Source organism: Schistocerca serialis, chromosome 5, assembly GCF_023864345.2.
Source record: "Schistocerca serialis cubense isolate TAMUIC-IGC-003099 chromosome 5, iqSchSeri2.2, whole genome shotgun sequence".
Taxonomy (NCBI): Eukaryota; Metazoa; Arthropoda; class Insecta; order Orthoptera; family Acrididae; genus Schistocerca; species Schistocerca serialis.
In genome coordinates this window covers 120274882-120294030 of record NC_064642.1, presented here as the reverse complement: position 1 = coordinate 120294030, position 19149 = coordinate 120274882, and the positions used below count along the sequence as shown (strand labels likewise).

Sequence of the window (19149 nt, the reverse complement as noted above, 5' to 3'; positions counted from 1 at the left end):
TCATTAAAGCTCCACAATAAAATGCACGTTTTCCAGTTATGTTGTCTTTCACTAACAACTGACGCACAAGAAAGTTGCCTTGAGATAGTAATTAATGGTACACTATTGGTGTCTTTTTAATTTTATGTGTGACGGACTAAATACTGTAAAATGCAGCCGCATTCTAGGCGCTACAGTCTGGAACCGCGCGACCGCAACGGTCGCAGGTTCGAATCCTGCCTCGGGCATGGATGTATGTGATGTTCTTTGGTTAGTTAGGTTTAAGTAGTTCTAAGTTCTATGGGACTGATAACCTCAGAAGTTGAGTCCCATAGTGCTCAGAGCCATTTGAACGATTCTTTTATAAAATGCAACCACAATAAATCTAGTGATCCAAGATAGATAATTTTCTGCAAACAGAAACAACAGCAAGGTATTTTATTTTCATTCCTACAGATGGCGAAAGTAATCCTTTTATTTGGTGCTCATGGTAAATTTCAAACTCAAGTGCATTTATTATGGTTAATTAGCTTTTCTAGCTGCAGAGCATAATAAATCTATCACTGCTCACATTAGATACGCTACATATTGCTTAATAATAAAAGCACCTCTACTAAATGGCACCGCTACTTCTCCTGCTTTCATCCCTGTCATCAACCGAAATGCTACATGCAGATTACTCCAGAAAAACTGCTTAATAAAAGGCGTTTACAAATTGATAAATCTAAGTGTAATTAGTTCTGCATGTCTTCTAAAAATGCAACAATTGAAAGGTGGATGTTTACTGTTTACTGAACTAATGAATGATGATTTCGATTTTTATGATCTGATCATATTCTTCCAACTTAAATAAATTCGGTCGAGGAAATTCTTCAGTTACCATCTAAATTGGGTTTATCGCAATCTGCTTCCATTCCCTAATAATTCAGTGGGCTGGACAGTGCCTATTTAAAAACTTCTATTCCTTTTATACTCAACAATATTCATCCGTGGAATATATATATTTTTGTAGGTGGTTTCTAGAATGTACAGTATGATCCTAATTAACTGTTAATAAACGGCAGTGTTTATAATTGTATACCGTTCTTAACTCAACAATTATTTTTCTATGTAAATTTCAATGCTCTTCATGTGCCACTACGTTTACCAGTTTGTTAAAAACTTTTTAATTATTTATAGTCCTCTCTTTACCCTTCTCTAAATCCAGATAACATTGTTACACTATGCAGTTTTCGCAACGCTGAATTCTGAATTTACTCGTTGAAGTGGGATGGGCCCTTTCACAAGAAGTGGTTTATGGCGAGGCTGTGTGATATAAATAGACTCAGGAAACGCATTGTTTATTCATTGAGGTTAAAATACGCATTATTCTTCTCAAACAGAGAATTGTACTTGTTTACCTTTACTGTGTCGCATTCTTCACATTCTATAAATCATGTAATATTCGTAAGGATATTGTACGATACTACAGTTCACCAAGGTGAGAAGAAGGCTTCGCAAAACCTATGTATATTAAAAATCTGAGGAATGTTAATCGTTTCTAACACTACATTAAAACATAAATACATTTATTTGTAACAGACAACTATTTATACCATCTCAGCAACAAAATCTGATAGTGGTAATGACATATAATTCACTTTACAGTATTATGTATGCAGAACCTCTAAATATCTAAATTACATATTCACTAAGTCTACTGAGCATCATTTTTGGTCCCTGGACGAGGTAGAAAGTAGTGGAGTCGAAGAGTTACTTGTCCACTTAAATTGTAATGAACCGGGGATTTGTATACTAATCTGCAGATTTTGTTAGCTTAATATGCCATATTTAGACTTGTTTTACTTTTAATCGGCTTTTTTCTGTGTGAAGGTTTCTGTTCTAGTATTAATTATAAGAATATTCGTTTGGCTTATATATCTTTGGTTTCGTTAGCATGTTTTCTTTGGAGGTGCCGTCGAAAGTATCTGTATCGATATACTCAGTTCCTATGTTAAATGATGTATCATCATCACGACGAGCGTCTAACAGAGTCTCTTGCCTGTAATTTGTTCTCTTACTAAGGCACGTTCATTTTGTTGGTACTCAGCTTTAAGCACAGCGTCAAATATGAACGGAAGCAGTGCTACAAAGTAGACGATGACACAGATAGACGTATTCACCTCTTTCTTTCTAGTTAAATGTGTGACTTACACACAAAAACATGATATGAGTCCCAGACAGGGCAAATTTTGCTACAGCAGGAGAGTCTCTTTCGGTAAATTGCCCCTATAAATACTGTGACTACTTATCAGTTGTTTAAATTCTACATAATTTGATGCAGAGGAAACGTCTATCCGCTGAAACGAAAAGCTAGGTCCTGGAAATGTCAGCTTACATGTCCTGTATAAGTAACTCTATATTGTAATATATCTCAAAATTTCATCATTTATTTGTTCTTGAGGATATTGAGCTAGGTAAGAGGAATAGGGATAATATTTTTGAACACATGTACAGCAATATTTTTGAACACATGTAAAGTTCTAAATATATTTGCTGTTATAGATTTACTAATGACCGCTAACATTTCACGAGAATTGGTTTTGGTACTCAATCTTAGCTGAATGCTCCAGGACGTTGACTAATTTGAATTCAGCTGATTCAGCAGTGCGAAGTAGGAGTAGGACGCATTTATCAGCTGTAACAGAAATGAAGAAGATCTATTTTAATTAAGCCCAAAGAGGAAAATATATCACGCATGAGCTACATTTATCCCCACAAAAATCTTTTGTTACAAACACCCACGCGTGCACGCAAACACACACACAAACACACATACGCACGCACACTCACACAAGCACACACACATGTAAACAAACTTTCTCGCTAACGCTAACATAAATATACAGAAACACACTTGCACATGCACCTTTTCATGTAAATATGCGCAAACACAAGCAAGCGCACAAGTAAAAAGAAACAATATGAATAAGAGGAATTAGATCAGCATATTAAGCTCTATAGGTTACGACTATTGCCTGACTTCTAGGTGTTTTACCATCAAATTCTGTCAGCAGGATGCAGACAGTGGTTAATTAAGGTATCAGTGGTATAATTTAAATGTAATAATTTGAACTACTGATAACCAGCGTGAATATAACAGTAACTGACTAATAAATTGAAAATAAGAATCTCTCCTTTTCTGGTCGAACTTTTCCCTTCAAATCTTTCAAAGTATACATTGTCTGGAGTCATAAAGCAGCTTTTTATGACTCGTTGAGAACAACAGTCTTGGAAGTCTTGGTTTAGCTCATAAAGACTGCATACCAAAACAGGAAAGAATTAGCTAAATGTGTTAAAAAGTGAAATATGTTTACGATTAATGATTCAGTGAAAAATAATATAAATTCTGAGCGCTAAATCATTTTTTGTCCACAGTAGGCTGTGATAAACTTTATTACGCAGATAAACCTTATTATATCACATATCGCATTACAGTACTGCCAAATTTCGGCTTTTGGTCATTTTCAGATGCAGTTGTGTTCGTGAAATGAGTGTCCTCGTATTTAATAAGTAATACGAATTTTATTCCAGCAAGAATAGCTATATGTGTGCCTGACGTGGTGGTATTTCCTGCTATACATTGAAGGACTATAAATGTCAAACCAGCCTGTTGTAGTAAAATCTCGGATGTGAGAGGGAGGTCAAATAACAATAGCATATTTTGAAAACGTTGCAGATCTTCCAGACAAATGTAAAGGATATTCAGAATATAGATTTATGTCAAGTGATTTTGTACGTAGACAGCCCGAGTGGAAGGCGAGAGATCCTGATTTCAGATTACACACGCGACCGCAAGCGCCTTGGCGGGGTTTATGATTGAGGCCCGCGTGATTTGACACCTAAGATCGGTTTCACAGGAGTCAGTGGGGGCCAGTTCACACTTCTCTCCACAGGTGGCAGTGTCTTTGAGACGGGAAAAGCCCAGGCGGTGAAGGCGAATAATGGAGACCTTCTCATGGCTGCACTGCGCAACTACATGAAAAATAAACTTATTCAAAATTAATAACTATGGATTGGTTCAAATGGCTCTGAGCACTATGGGACTCAACTGCTGAGGTCATTAGTCCCCTAGAACTTAGAACTAGTTAAACCTAACTAACCTAAGGACATCACAAACATCCATGTCCGAGGCAGGATTCGAACCTGCGATCGTAGCGGTCTTGCGGTTCCAGACTGCAGCGCCTTTAACCGCACGGCCACTTCGGCCGGCAACTATGGATTAATATGTGTCATTAAGGAGCTACTAGGCTTACCCTAGGAAGAAAAAAAGGCTATTACGGGAGTGAAGACACGCTCTCGACACCTGCATTAGTTTGAAAGTTTTTACAAATTAAATATTTTGTGTAGTTTCTGAACCACAAAGGGAAATATCTCGGTAACACATTGTGCAGTTGTAGAACGGAATACGTCTATGGATACGTCTCGTCGAGTTGTATCTGACAGTTTTAGAAGACTCATTGAAATTGTACACATTTTTAAATAACGAGGCCGAAATGTGTATTTCGCGCAATAAAAACAGTTTTTGCTAAATAACTATAAAAATTCTAAAACAGTGGCAGTGCTACAAACTTGAAATAAGTAGGAAATTATTGGAATGTATAATCTAAATTATTTATTAATATTTACTCTTAAAAACCTGAAAAACTAATGATAGCCACAGAAAAATGTTATTTATAAAGAAGCTATGCCAAGTACAAGAAAACGAATGCACTATGTGATTTCTCGGAAAACTACCTTGTAAATTGCTATACTGATGTATAATATGTATGTTAAATGTTTAAATTATGAATTTCAGCAATTGTCTTACTAAGTTGTTTGTTTGAATTCGGCTGTTGTAGATCGGGGGTTTATAAGGGCGGCAGCCATCTTTGAACGAGGAGTTCAGTATAGACGTGTCTTGTTGGCAGTTTCTGTAAGTCGTTGTGTTTGAAGAGTGGCAACACGGTCACTGTTTGTGAGCGCTGAATTATTCTAAGTCCCCAATTTTGTACCTAAAGAATTTCATGCTGGGTCGTTCCTAGGAGCTTGTGAGTTTCTTTTCTGTTTGCGTGATTGGAATTATTCTAGGTTCCCAGTCTGGACTTAAAGAATTTCGTGGTGCGTTGACTGCGAGCAGAACAAGCTGTTTCAGTGAGAAGCTAGAATGGGACATGTAGTTTGAACTAGTGCTTTGGGACTTTTTCTTTTCTTGGGGAAATCTCATGTCATTTATCGTAAATTAGGTGAGAGCATCCATTGCTACATAATCCCTCGATCGGACTGTGATTTTTTAAGGATAAACTCTGAATTACATTCTTTAATTTTGTTATTTTTCGTGTAAATAGGAAAAGCAATGAATTTCAGTTACAAAACACTTAATCAAACGTGAAATTGTACATAATTTCTAGTGTAACAATTCCTGCCTGCATTTATTTAAAAAAATATTTCGGATACATTGCCATAGGTGTGATATGGCTCCCTTGGCTACAAACCGCAGTTACATTATGAAGTCCAAAAATTTCCTACAGAGCCCGAGCCCCATTACTGTATTGTGTTGGGTTGTCTGTGGGTGATATTTTCGTGCACTACCGTGTGAGGGTTCCGAGCTGATTTTTAGAGGAAAGGTGAGCCGACTGACATTAATTTTGGCACCACCACAGCGCTAGCAGAAGTCCATGTACGGTCGTAATGTGTACATCACAATGGGCTAAGATATTAGGAATAGTATACTAGAAACTGTAGTCATTAGCAAAGCTAAATATTTGCAAGACAGACAACAATCTGAATGCACAAAACACTCAGTCGAAATAATAAACAGGAAGGTCAGGGTTTAAGGGCCCCCCCAGCAAGGAGGTCAAAAGTGAGTTCGGATTGAGGAAGGATGGGGAATAAAATGTGCAATGTCCTATTGAAGGAAATCATCACAGAGGCCGCCTATGGCGATGTAAGGAGATCACAGAAAAATTAAGCCAAAATGGTCGGAGGGAGACACGAACCCTGCTCCTCCTGAAAGCAAATCCAGTTTCTTATCACTGCGCCATCTCATTCATTCTGATTTTTTATAATGTTGAGTGAAGAATACATATGAAGATAGCGAGTTTAATATAAGAAGCTGGAACACAGAAGTAAACGTCTCCTCAGACTCGTGACGGAAAAAAAGACGTTAAGATTTCCCTTGAAGACAGTCAGTGCATTGAAGTATTAGAAAGTAACAAAGTTCTTAAACTTAACACTGTTTATAATAAGATGATTCATTTCTGATATTACATTCAAATTTACAAGAAATATACTAGTGAAAGAGATTTATAAAGTAAACAAGTGGTGACAGTTTTCTTTTCTAGTCACAGGCAATTCAGACGATGAGCACAAGCATCGTCTCTCAGGTTGATAATCTGTTACGACGGGTTTGTGAGGTGTTCCCAGTAATTCCATAAGTATGCCCTGAAAATTTCAATGAATGTTATTTAAATTACGTTCGAGGGACCTAAACGTGATAAACCTCGTCTTGACTTTGTGCTTCATAGCTAAATTATATGAAAAACATTCTTATATCATCCAAACGTTTATATTAAATGTTATCGTACTCTATAACTGGTTTGTACACAGCAGTTTAATATTTTTAAGTATGTCAAATGAGTTGGGTTATGATTTAAAAACAACATTTCGATAAAGTAAGATCAACTTCCATATAAAAACATATATGGCATTTTTCTTTCACTTTTATGCGAGGCAGAACTATGTCAGTCGGTATATTCGATACTTCATGAAACAGTAAGTACTCTTACAATTTGTAGATGATGCGACTAAATTTCGTAAATATAGTTACACTAATATCGACAGTCGTATTAACAAATATGCTCCAGTGTTGGTACTCTATTTGTAATGCAAACAAATGGACTTGAGGAACTACTTAATGTAGCTGAGATTATAAAATTACCTGAAAAACTAAAATAATTTCTACGAATTCTAAAAATACAGACAGTTTATAATAACAAGACAATCTTAAACCATTGAACTCCTTTAAGTAAATGATGTGGTTATTTCGAATCTTTTCAACAAATAACGTAACAGGGAAATGTAGTGTTTCGTGGAATCTAGTTCATTTCAAAATCCATAATTTCAAGATAAACGTATTTCTTTTCAAACAGCTCCATAAACAGAGAAGAGAGATGCATTCGAATACATGTAAGAAAAATTAAGAGTATGTTATGTAGACGAGAGGCTGTAAAATTGTACAGTATATGAAAGCACTCTCTTGATACGTTTCTACTCTCTACTAATAAAATCTCCAATGCAATAACTGATTAATAGAGGAAATAAAGTTACTCGCAAAGAATTGTTATGTCATCTGCAGTACACCAAAGAATCCTGCTTAGGAGAATGAGTGAATATCATCACAATCTCGTCATACAAGCTGTGGTACACCAAAGAATCCTGCTTAGGAGAACGAGTGAATATCATCAGAATCTCGTCATACAAGGCCAAGAGATTTGCACCTCTGTCCGCTTAGCACTTCCATACGCTACCAGCTATTAAAATTGCTGCACCAAGAAGAAATGAAGATGATGAACGGGTATTCATTGGACAAATATACTAGAACTGACATGTGATTACATTTTCACGCAATTTGGGTGCATAGATCCTGAGAAATCAGGACCCAGAACAACCACCTCTGGCCGTAATAATGGCCTTGATACGCCTGGGCATTGAGTCAAACAGAGCTTGGATGGCGTGTACAGTACAGCTGCCCATGCAGCTTCAACACGATACCACAGTTCACCAACAGTAGTGACTGGTGTAATGTGACTAGCCAGTTGCTGAGTCACCATTGAACAGACGTTTTCAATTGGTGAGAGATCTGTAGCATGTGCTGGCCAGGGCAGCAGTCGAACATTTTCTGTATCCAGAAAGGCCCGTACAGGAACTGCAACATGCGGTCGTGCATTATCCTGCTGAAATGTAGGGTTTCGCAGAAATCGAATGAAGGGTGGAGCCACGGGTCGTAACACATCTGAAATGTAATGTCTACTGTTCAAAGTGCCGTCAATGCGAACAAGAGGTGGCCGAGACGTGTAACCAATGGCATCCCATACCATCACGCCGGGCAATACGCCAGGATGGCGATGAAGAATACACGCTTCCAACGTTCGTTCACCGCGATATCGACAAACATGGATGCGACCATCATGATGCTGTGAACAGTACCTGGATTCATCCGAGAAAACGACGTTTTGCCATTCGTGCATCCAGGTTCGTCGCTGAGTACACCATCGCAGGCGCTCCTGTCTGTGATGCAGCGTCAAGGGTAACCGCAACCATGGTCTCCGAGCTGATAGTCCATGCTGCTGCAAACGTCGTCGAACTGTTCGAGCAGATGGTTGTTGTCTTGCAAACGTCCCCATTTGTTGACTCAGGGATCGAGACGTGGGTGCACGATCCGTTACAGCGATGCGGATAAGATGCCTGTCATCTCGACTGCTAGTGATACGAGGCCGTTGGGATCCAGCATGGCGTTCCGTATTACCCTCCTGAACCCACCGATTCCATATTCTGCTAACAGTCATTGGATCTCGACGTACGCGAGCAGCAATGTCGCTGTACGATAGACCGCAATCGCGATAGGCTGCAATCCGACCTTTATCAAAGTCGGAAACGTGATGGTATGCATTTCTCCTCCTTACACGAGGTATCACAACAACGTTTCACCAGGCAATACCGGTCAACTGCTATTTGTGTATGAGAAATCAGTTGGAAACTTTCCTCATATCAGCACGTTGTAGGTGTCGCCACCGGCGCCAAACTTGTGTGAATGCTCTGCAAAGCTAATCATTTGCTTATCACAGCATCTTCTTCCTGTCGGTTAAATTTCGCGTCTGTAGCACGTCATCTTCGTGGTGTAGCAATTTTAATTGCCAGTAGTGTATATATCTAGACAGCAACTTAGGGGGTTCAATGGATGTAATCAGTTTGATATCACCCAGACTTAGTACCAGTACATGATAGTTGGAGAAAGAATTTTACAAATGTAGAAATTGTTATGGTGAACACACTGTGTTGAAATGCATTTAAGTGGAAAATAAATGAAGTTTGCTGATAATGAGGCCCTGAATGCGATTATCTTGACATCATTAAGCAATTAAAATTTTATGTAGCATATCCTGACACAGAGAGCAAGTTCTTTTTTTTTCAGAAAATGAAAATTTGCTGTATGGCTCAGATTTGCTGATCGCTCACCAGTAGGAATGTCTCCCTGGTGATGGTGTAGAACTTGCTGGCGGTGAGCAGCAGGGGACGCCCCGTGCGGCACTGGAAAATGCGCAGCTCCCTGAGGAAGCGCGGGGATCCCCCGGTCCAGTCGCAGCTGTACACAGACACCTGCAGGCGCTCGCTCTGAAAGCACAACGGAAGAAAAAAAAATATCTTGTGATGTTTCTGAATGAAAACATGTTTGCACAACTCCCCGAATTTGTAAACCTTCTTTGTGATAGGCCAACTTCAACAGCTGGGCTTACTCGTTATGTTACCAGAACGGTTTAAATAATTACAATATTATACAAAAGCTATATGAATACATAAACACACTCGAACTGAAGCAAGCTCCTTTCCACATAATTTTGTGCAAACTGTAGAGTGTCGAAATAAAATACCTAAAATTGTCAAATGTTAAATGATAACTATCACTGAACAGTAATGCTTGCGAGCGTTATCAACTTTAAAACTACCGTATTTCATTCTGAGAAATGGTGATGATTCAGAAGAATAGTAAAATTTGACAAATGCTATTCAACATCTGTCCATATTAGCAGTTTTATTTTTAAAGCTGAGAATTTGCACGAACCTATGTGTAGACATAACATACAGTTACATATATTTATTACCTAACATTCTAAATATTTAAACAATAGTATTATTCTGATAATTCCAGGTGTTTGAAAATGGGATATCAGGCGAAACTGGACAAACATATAGCTCACAAATTTTCTCGGTTGTGGGAGTTGGGTTGGGTTGTTTGGGGAAGGAGACCAGACAGCAAGGTCATCGGTCTCATCGTATTATGGAAGGACGAGGAAGAAATTTGGTCGTGCCCTTTCAAAGGAACTATCCGGCATTTGCCTGGAGCGATTTAGGGAAACCTTAAATCAGGATGGCCGGACGCGGGATTGAACCGTCGTCCTCCCGAATGAGAGTCCAGTGTCTAGCCACTGCGCCACCTAGCTCGGTCGGTTGTGGGATTATGCTTTTATTTGAAAAACTGAAATTGCGTCGGGACCCGCGAGGCACGTAATTTATATTGTAGGTTGTATGGTGGAATCAGTTTTCTCGTTTCGAAACGCAAGACACTCCTTAGATTGTTTTATCAAGTGGATAAATACTGAATAAAGTTTCCATAATAAGATACCATCTTAGTATGTATATAGTTAAGGCTCACCGGCCACTTGTCCATCTTCTTCTTCTGTGCGAATGCACAAACAGTGCCCGAACTCTTACCGGAATCGGCAACGCGCCGCGAGTAATGAGTGTAGTGCGGGACAATACGTTGAGAATGTGGGTTTCGCGGGAGGCGTGCCAGAGATAAATCCCTACAGTCGCTCTGTCCTCTGTGTCCTCGGTGGCTCAGATGGATAGAGTGTCTGCCATGTAAGCAGGAGATCCCGGGTTCGAGTCCCGGTCAGGGCACACGTTTTCATCTGTCCACGTTGACGTATGTCAACGCCTGTAAGCAGCTAATGGTATTCATTTAATTGTAATTTCCATTATCACTCTGAAATTTGTTCATTAGACTCGCAACTTTCACTGCTGAAATTATTTCGTGTGTTAATTACTCGCAGGTTCAATTCCAAGATGCACGTCTGTTCCTAGTTATCGGTTTCTACAAACGCAAGCGTCTTTGGGACATCAGTAAGGTTTGGTGGGAGGACTCACTCAGTTATGGTTATACGAGTCATTGAGATTCGTACGCGCCATGTGACGTTGTCTGTGCCGCGGCATCACACAAAAACTTGGGAAGTCGTATGGAGGTGTCTGACCTGATCGGTGTGCTGGCGCTGTTCTCTGGATTGGGCACTGCCGTTTGGTAGGAGAAAGTCTGGTTTTGTAGGCGAAGAGTACATCTGTAATATGAATCTGTTAATCAAATGCTTTACATTGTGAGGTTGGCAATGGAGAATCGCGACGAATCTCTCATCACTGTAAAGAGCGTTCTCGATGTCTCTGTGTTTTTATGAAGAGCGACGACAAACGTTTGCTATTAATCCATCCTAATTGTAGAGCATTTACATTTGTCACACACAGTGACTTTGCGAAGCAGTTCTGGTCCTAAAACCTTGTCCAGTGCAGATATAAACACGCCTGCGCCAATGTTCAATCCAAAAGGTAGAACACGGAATTCGTAACTTCTGCCACCACAAACAAGTTCTGTATATTTTCGACTTTCTTCGTGGAGCTTTATTCGCTAGTAGGACGCCTTGAGATCGGTTATACTGAAATATTTTGTATTGTAAAACTTTAGAAGCTGTTCGTCCAAGTTGTCTGATCTTATGCGTATTGGTACTAAAATTTTATTACCACCTCTAGCATCGAGAACTAATCTTACCGACCTGTCTGGTTTACTTACTGGTAATATAGGACAATAGGGTGAAAAATTAAGGTTGTATAGTTCCCCATTTAATCATATGATTGATGTCTTCCCTTACTGCCTCTCGTTTTGCCCATGGAATAGGATATGACATTACACAAAATGTTTCATGTGAGTATACTTCAAATTTATAATCATAGCCTTTGATTGCTCCTGACTACTTACTAAAAACATTTGCGTACTTAAATAACAAGTTAGAAAGTTCTTGTCGTTGCATATCATTTAGTACCTGCGATTCACTTAGTTTCTGCTCTACAATTTCGTAACTAACGTCAGTGTTTGCTTCTTGTTCAGTATCAAATTTGTTTGTGTAATATACAGTGGGAAACGAATATTGTACTACAACATCTGACTAGTTTTCTTTTGTTGCTTTCATCAGGTGTTTTGACTAAATCAATAGAAAATATATCATCCTTTACACAAAAGAGGCATTTACCATTACCTGTGTCAATCTGTGTTTCGTATGTTCTAAACGTGCCCATGCCAATAAGACAATTATAGAAGTTTTTATCAATTATAAGAAAATTGTACTTTACTGTAAAATGTTCAATTTGTAATGGAATAAGTGTCTCATTTTTAACCATTTTAGTCTTACTGCTTGTAGCAGTTTGCATCTTGCAATTTTGGACGGGAAATGTTGGGAATTTGCCTCTCTTCTTCAATTCACAGAAAAATGTATTTGACATTAGGTTGGTAGTTGAATCTGCATCTAAAATTAACTGTGTGTCAATATTAAATATTTTCCCCTTAATGATGGCTTGTACTTGTTCTCCTGGATATTATTTGTTGTATCCAACTCATGCTGATATAGATCATCCTTGATGTCACCTTGTTTGTCAAATCTTATGAAACATGTTTGTAGTTTTGGTTTGCCCCCACTCCCAGAGAGATCAAGAGCCTGAGGCTTAACTACGACAGGTTGATGTTTTCCGACGGCGTGTGTGACTTAATTCATTATCTGGAGAAATTTCAGTTAGTTGCACTGTGTGGGTACTTCTCCAATTTGTCTCGTTGGCTGCTGTGGCGTTATTTTGCTGCCCGAAGGTCGTGTGCGGTACAGCGTAAGGAATGGCATTCTTCCCGCGCGTCGGCCACTGCTGCGGCTGACTGCTTCTGTTCATGTTCGGCATAGGGCCTTGTGATGGTGGATTGTAATTCGCTCGAGCACTGAAATTACTCCTGTTGTTTTGAAAATTTCTTTTAAATCGTTTGTTTTCTGCGTTCCCGTTACCGTACTCGTCATCTCTGGGTATGTAACTTTGCTGTTGTGTTTACCATCTTTGCTGCGTGTTTGGTTCACGTTTTAGTGACTGATTTACATAACTATGTTGTTGTGACTAATTTTATGTTGTTCTATTTACTGGTCTTTCCACATAGATTAAGTCGATAGACTCAAGAACTGAAAACATTCAGTGTCATGCTCTGGCGTTGTGACTAATTTTTCTCTAACGTGCGATGGTAAAGGACTTTTCAAAATTTTTAACACGTCTACGTGTGATACTGGGTTCGTAGTGTGTCTTGTGCAGGTCCATTATAATTATCCGGGCTGTTATGCCGTGGTCGGTTGATGAATTCTGTGGTGATTCCCAACGTTTCGTCTCCGACTGCGGGAGACATCTTCAAGGGGGTCCGTAGCTTGATGGAAGGTCCAACACACACACTGGTTCGCTACTGACTGCCGCTAAATTCCGTGTCCGCGCGCCCCCGCGCCGCGGCGTGACGTCACGTGTTTTGAAAACGTCAGTGCAATTGGCCGCTGTCCGTCGCCGTCGATCGCCGTTGCCATCACCCAGTAGTGGACGGGTGGTACACATCTTCTTTAACACCGGCATCCATATACCGTTTAATTTGACGCCCTCCTCCTTTCGGTTGAAATTATTTGGGTGTTTAGCGATTTCGATTGCCTCCCTGTAGAGCCTTTCGTAGTATCCGCTCGTGGCCGCTAGTACTTGCGTCTCCTCGAAACGAATATTGTGGTTCCCTGGCTGGAAAGCATGCTCCGCAACAGCTGATCGTTCCGTTTCTCCTCTTCTACAATTTCCCTTGTGCTCTTCCAAACGTTTAGAAACAGTTCTTTTGGTGGTACCCACATAAACATCACCACAGCTGCATGGGATCCTATACACTCCAGATATTTCCAATGGTTTGCGAGCGTCCTTGGCAGGCCTAAGGAACCATACATTTGGTTTCTTGATGGCAGTACCTAAGGCCTGTTCTTCGAATTTCTCCATAAAGAAGTTAGCAATTACGGGACTTAAGGGGCTTCCCATAGCCACGCCATCCGTTTGCTCATAAAACTGTTCATTCCACTTGAAGTATGTGGTCGTCAAACAACACTTAAACAGCTCTAAAATATCGGCAGGAAAAATTCGATCCAGCTGTTCCAATACATCATTAAGTGGAACCATGGTAAACAGCGATACCACATCGAAGCTGACCAATATGTCCTCCGGCTGGACCACTATGCCATTCAATCTGCTGATGAAATGTGTCGAATTCTTTATATACGAGTCCGAAAGGCCCACATGTGGTTTTAACAGCGTAGTCAAAAACTTGGCTAACGAGTAGGTGGGCGAACCAATGGCACTTAGTATCGGTCTTAACGGAACATTTTCTTTATGAATTTTGGGCAATCCATAAAGCCTCGGTGGTAGCGCAACCGAACTGCAGAGACCTTTCTGCACACTCTCTTCAATGGAGGACTTTTTTATTAACCGCGACACAGTTCTGAGAACGTTGTTAGTGGGGTCCTTATTCAGCTTCCTATATGCTTGCGGATCCAGTAGATCCGTAATTTTTCTCTGATAGTCGGCCACATCCATAACCAGCGTTGCGCTTCCTTTGTCAGCTGGGAGAACCAAAATACTGTCGTCGTCATTCAGGAGTTTTAAAGCTCTTCTCTCACCCACAGTTATATTACTTTTAGGCGGTTTTGCATTGGCTAATATTCTCACTGTTTCTATACGGATGCCGGCCGCGGTGGCCGTGCGGTTCTGGCGCTGCAGTCCGGAACCGCGGGACCGCTACGGTCGCAGGTTCGAATCCTGCCTTGTGCATGGGTGTGTGTGAAGTCCTTAGGTTAGTTAGGTTTAAGTAGTTCTAAGTTCTAGGGGACTTATGACCTAAGATGTTGAGTCCCATAGTGCTCAGAGCCATTTGAACCATTTTTTTCTGTACGGATTTCTTCAGCTGTTACAGAATCTACACTGCGAATTCCTGCTTCTACATTGGCTATAATTTCTTCCGCGGGCACAAAACGCGGACTAACAGCAAAATTTCCTCCCTTGGCAAGCGGTATATGGATGCCGGTGTTAAAGAAGATGTGTACCACCCGTCCACTACTGGGTGATGGCAACGGCGATCGACGGCGACGGACAGCGGCTAATTGCACTGACGTTTTCAAAACACGTGACGTCACGCCGCGGCGCGGGGGCGCGCGGACACGGAATTTAGCGGCAGTCAGTAGCGAGCCAGTGTGTGTGTTGGACCTTCCATCAAGCTACGGACCCCCTTGAAGATGTCTCCCGCAGTCGGAGACGAAACGTTGGGAATCACCACAGAATTCATCAACCGACCACGGCATAACAGCCCGGATAATTATAATTGACATGATATTTCCGGCCGTGAAAGTTTACATTTTAGTATCTTGTGCAAGTGTTTTTCAAAGTAGCCACGTAGACTACCGTATTTGCCACTGAATGGTGCGGGGTTGAATATCTCGTGTCTGAGACTTTCCTGCACTGCCTTGAACCAGCGTCTGTCGAGGAAAGCTCGTTCAAATTGGATACAAGCGCTGCAACGTTCGGGCACTTCAGTTGCCCATAAAAGAACGTCACCTTGCGTATACAGGGTGAGTCAACTAACATTACCGCTTGATATATTTCGTAAACCACATCAAATACTGACGAACCGATTCCACAGACCGACCGTGAGGAGAGGGGCTAGTGTAATTGTTTGATACAAACCATACAAAAATGCACAGAAGTATGTTTTTTAACACAAACCTACGTTTATATAAACAAATACGTAATCAGTGCCGTTTGTTGCATTGTAAAATATTAATTACATCCGGAGATATTGTAACCCAAAGTTGACGCTTGAAACCTCCGACGTTCAGTTGCTTGTTGTACCAAACACGGGCCACGGTCGGCGAGCAGCATCTGCAGGGACATGTTTACGATGACGACCGTGTTTACGAGTGTGGCTGTAGTGCACTGTTGTGGTTTGGTCTAGCTGTCGCAGTGTCCGCATGTAGCGCTTGCTGCTATTGTTATTCTGCATTCGTCTCCGCACGCAGACCAACTGTAGTACACCGTGTTACTAGACGTCTGTGATAGTGTAGTTAACAAATGGTTCAAATGGCTCTGAGCACTATGGGACTTAACTACTGAGGTCATCAGTCCCCCAGAACTTAGAACTACTTTAAACCTAACTAACATAAGGACATCACACACATCCATGCCCGAGGCAGGATTCGAACCTGCGACCGTAGCGGTCACGCGGTTCCAAACTGAAGCGCTTTGAACCGCACGGCCACACCGTCCGGCGATAGTGTAGTGCTGTAGGAACTGTGACCTTGGTTTATTCGAACTCTGAAAAGGCGGAGATGATACTCATCTACGGCGAGTGTCGACGAAATGCAGCTGAAGCCCGCAGGGTGTATGCAGAAGGGTACCCGGACAGAGAGCATCCTACGTACCGCACATTGCAAAATATCTACCGCCAACTGTATGCAACAGGTATGGTCGTAGCGCGCAAACGGGTCCGTAACAGGCCCGTCACACGAGAAGCGGGTGCAGTTGGTGTGTTAGCTGCTGTTGCCATGAGCCCACACATGAGTACACGGGACATTGCGAGAGCCGGTGGACTGAGCCAAAGTAGTGTCATGCGCATACTGCATCGTCACCGCTTTCACCCGTTTCATGTGTCGCTACATCAGCAATTACATGGTGATGACTTTAATCATCGAGTGCAATTCTGTCAATGGGCATTAACAGAGAATGCGTTGCAGTTCTACCTGTTTACCGATGAAGCGGGTTTCACAAACCACGCGGCAGTGAATCTAAGGAACATGAATTACTGGTCCGTGGACAATCCTCGCCGGCTCAGACAGGTAGAGCGATAGCGACCGTGGACTGTAAATGTATGGTGCGGAATCATTGGCGACCACCTCATTGGTCCTCACTTCACTGGAGGGGCCCAAACAGCTGCAACATACATCGCGTTTCTACAGAATGATCTGCCAACGTTGCTCGAAACTGTCCCACTGGAAACGCGTCGACGTATGTGGTATCAGCATGATGGTGCACCTGCACATTCCGCAATTAACACTAGGCTGACCCTTGACAGGATGTTCGACGGGTGTTTCGTAGGACGTGAAGGACGCATAAATCGGCCAGCCCGTTCTCCTGATCTTACACCTCTGGACTTCTTTCTGTGGGGTACGGTAAAGCAGAAAGTGTACCGTAATGTACCTACAACCCCAGACGATATGAAACAACGTATTGTGGCAGCCTGCGGCGACATTACAGCAGATGTACTGCGGCGTGTACGACATTCATTACGCCAGAGATTGCAATTGTGAGCAGCAAATGATGGCCACCACATTGGACCTCTATTGGCCTGACATGTCGGGACACTCTCTATTCCACTCCGTAATTGAAAACGGAAACCACGTGTTTACGTGTACCTCACCCCTCACGGTAATGTACATGTGCGTCAGTGAAAAAGACCAATAAATAGGTGTTTGCATGTGGACGTAATGTGCTGTTCCAGTCTCTTCTGTACCTAAGGTCCATTACCGTTCCCTTTGGATCCCTACGTAATTCGGTGCTCTCCGATACACACGATCGAACAGCGGAGGAGTGGTACTCAAGCGTCAACTTTAGGTTACAATATCTCCGAATGTAATTAACATTTTACAATGCAACAAACGGCACTGATTACGTATTTGTTTATATGTTCAGATGTGCTAACAAAACTAACGGGGTTCCATTTAAAAAAACGTAGGTTTGTGTTAAAAAACATACTTCCGTGCATTTTTTATGGTTTTTATTAACCAATTACACTAGCCCCTCTCCTCACGTTCGGTCTGTGGAATCGATTCGTCAGTATTTGATGTGGTTTACGAAATATATCCAGCGGAAATGATAGGTGACTCACCCTTTATACCACGGTACATGTGATTTTCTGTGCTTCCGTCCAGTTGCGTGGAAATACATGACAAAATCACTGACACATACTAGTGGATTCATTCTTTTACCTTCGATACTGAATGTAGGGAACTGTCGATGTCTCAGCAGACGTTCGTCTGCGAAAATAGTTGACAGATACGTGGCATTTTCGGTCGTATTTATGTTGTTATTGTAGTTACCTGTAATTCAGACTGGTAATTGTCCAGGTAACGGAGTTATGGGCATGTTTATATTTTGCACTCTACAGTTGTCACTGGTACCTGCTGTAGGACCCGCTACAATTTGTGGACAAATACCGACAGGTTGTGGTTTGTTCACTGTAGCCTGTGTATCATTTACGTGCATATTTCCAGATCTGGTAACATTTTCTTCTAAAAGACTGCGGATCCTATTTTCCACGACCTGTAGCTTAATGTTTTTCATGTTCGCTATTTCATTTTCTTTTTTCTGAATAGCTTTTTCTACTACATCTGTGTGTAACTTACAATCTGTTACTAACTTCTCTGCAATGGTGTTACCCTTATCTAACGTACCTGCTTCAGCTTGATTAATATCACTCAGATTTTCATTGATCTTCTCTCTCTCTCTCTCTCCTTCTTAGCGTATGCTGTGTAATCTTCTAATATTGCTACCGTTAAAGTAAGCTCTTCTACCGCTGGAGGTACACTTCATAGACTTCATTTAGTTTGTTAACGACAGTGGTTACCTTGTGGCTTCAATATTTGTATTTGCTTCTGTGATTTTCTTTATCTGTTGTTCTACTAGATCATGAGGGTCGTTAAAACAATCTGCCTTCTGTTTTAACTCCGTAATGTTACTGTTAACTTTAAAAAGTATTTCATGCTTAACTGTTTTTTCCTATCATTTAATTTTTCGTCGACTTCAGTGCAAAGTTTTTAGCTAAGCCATTGTATTTCTGTGAGACCGTGTCTTGAAAATCCTTGCATATTTGTTTTTGTTCTTGCTTTATTATATTTAGATCTTGTATAACAGTGTTTTGTTGTTGTTTTACCGTGTTCATATCTTGTTTGACGGTGTTCAGATTCTATTTCAAATTGTCAATTTGGTATTCATATCTTGTTTCATATCACTGAAACTGGTGTTCATATTATCTATTTTCTTGTTTATGTTAGATAATAACTGTCATAGCAGTGCGTCAATTACAATGGCTGTGGTTGCTGTCAGCAGTAATTTCCAAGTCAATGTTCGTGTTGTGCCCAAGTGGTGTTCGTAACGTGTTGTCAAGATTCATACTTGAATCGCTCTTCAATGTTTCATGCATGACCGCTATTGTCTCATCAGTTGTAAACATTGTGTCGT

General features: G+C 41.0%; 1 protein-coding gene across 1 annotated transcript in view; it reads right to left on the bottom strand.

Moving 5' to 3' along the window:
* Positions 1-2599: 2599 nt before the first annotated feature.
* LOC126481781 (odorant receptor 4-like) overlaps positions 2600-19149 on the bottom strand; it is a 104575-nt gene continuing 88025 nt past the window's right edge. Inside the window, exons 7-8 of the mRNA XM_050105736.1 lie at positions 9235-9390; positions 2600-2656 (exon numbers count right to left, since the gene is read on the bottom strand). Coding sequence (XP_049961693.1) covers positions 2600-2656; positions 9235-9390 — 213 coding nt within the window. The remainder of the gene's footprint in view (positions 2657-9234; positions 9391-19149) is intronic.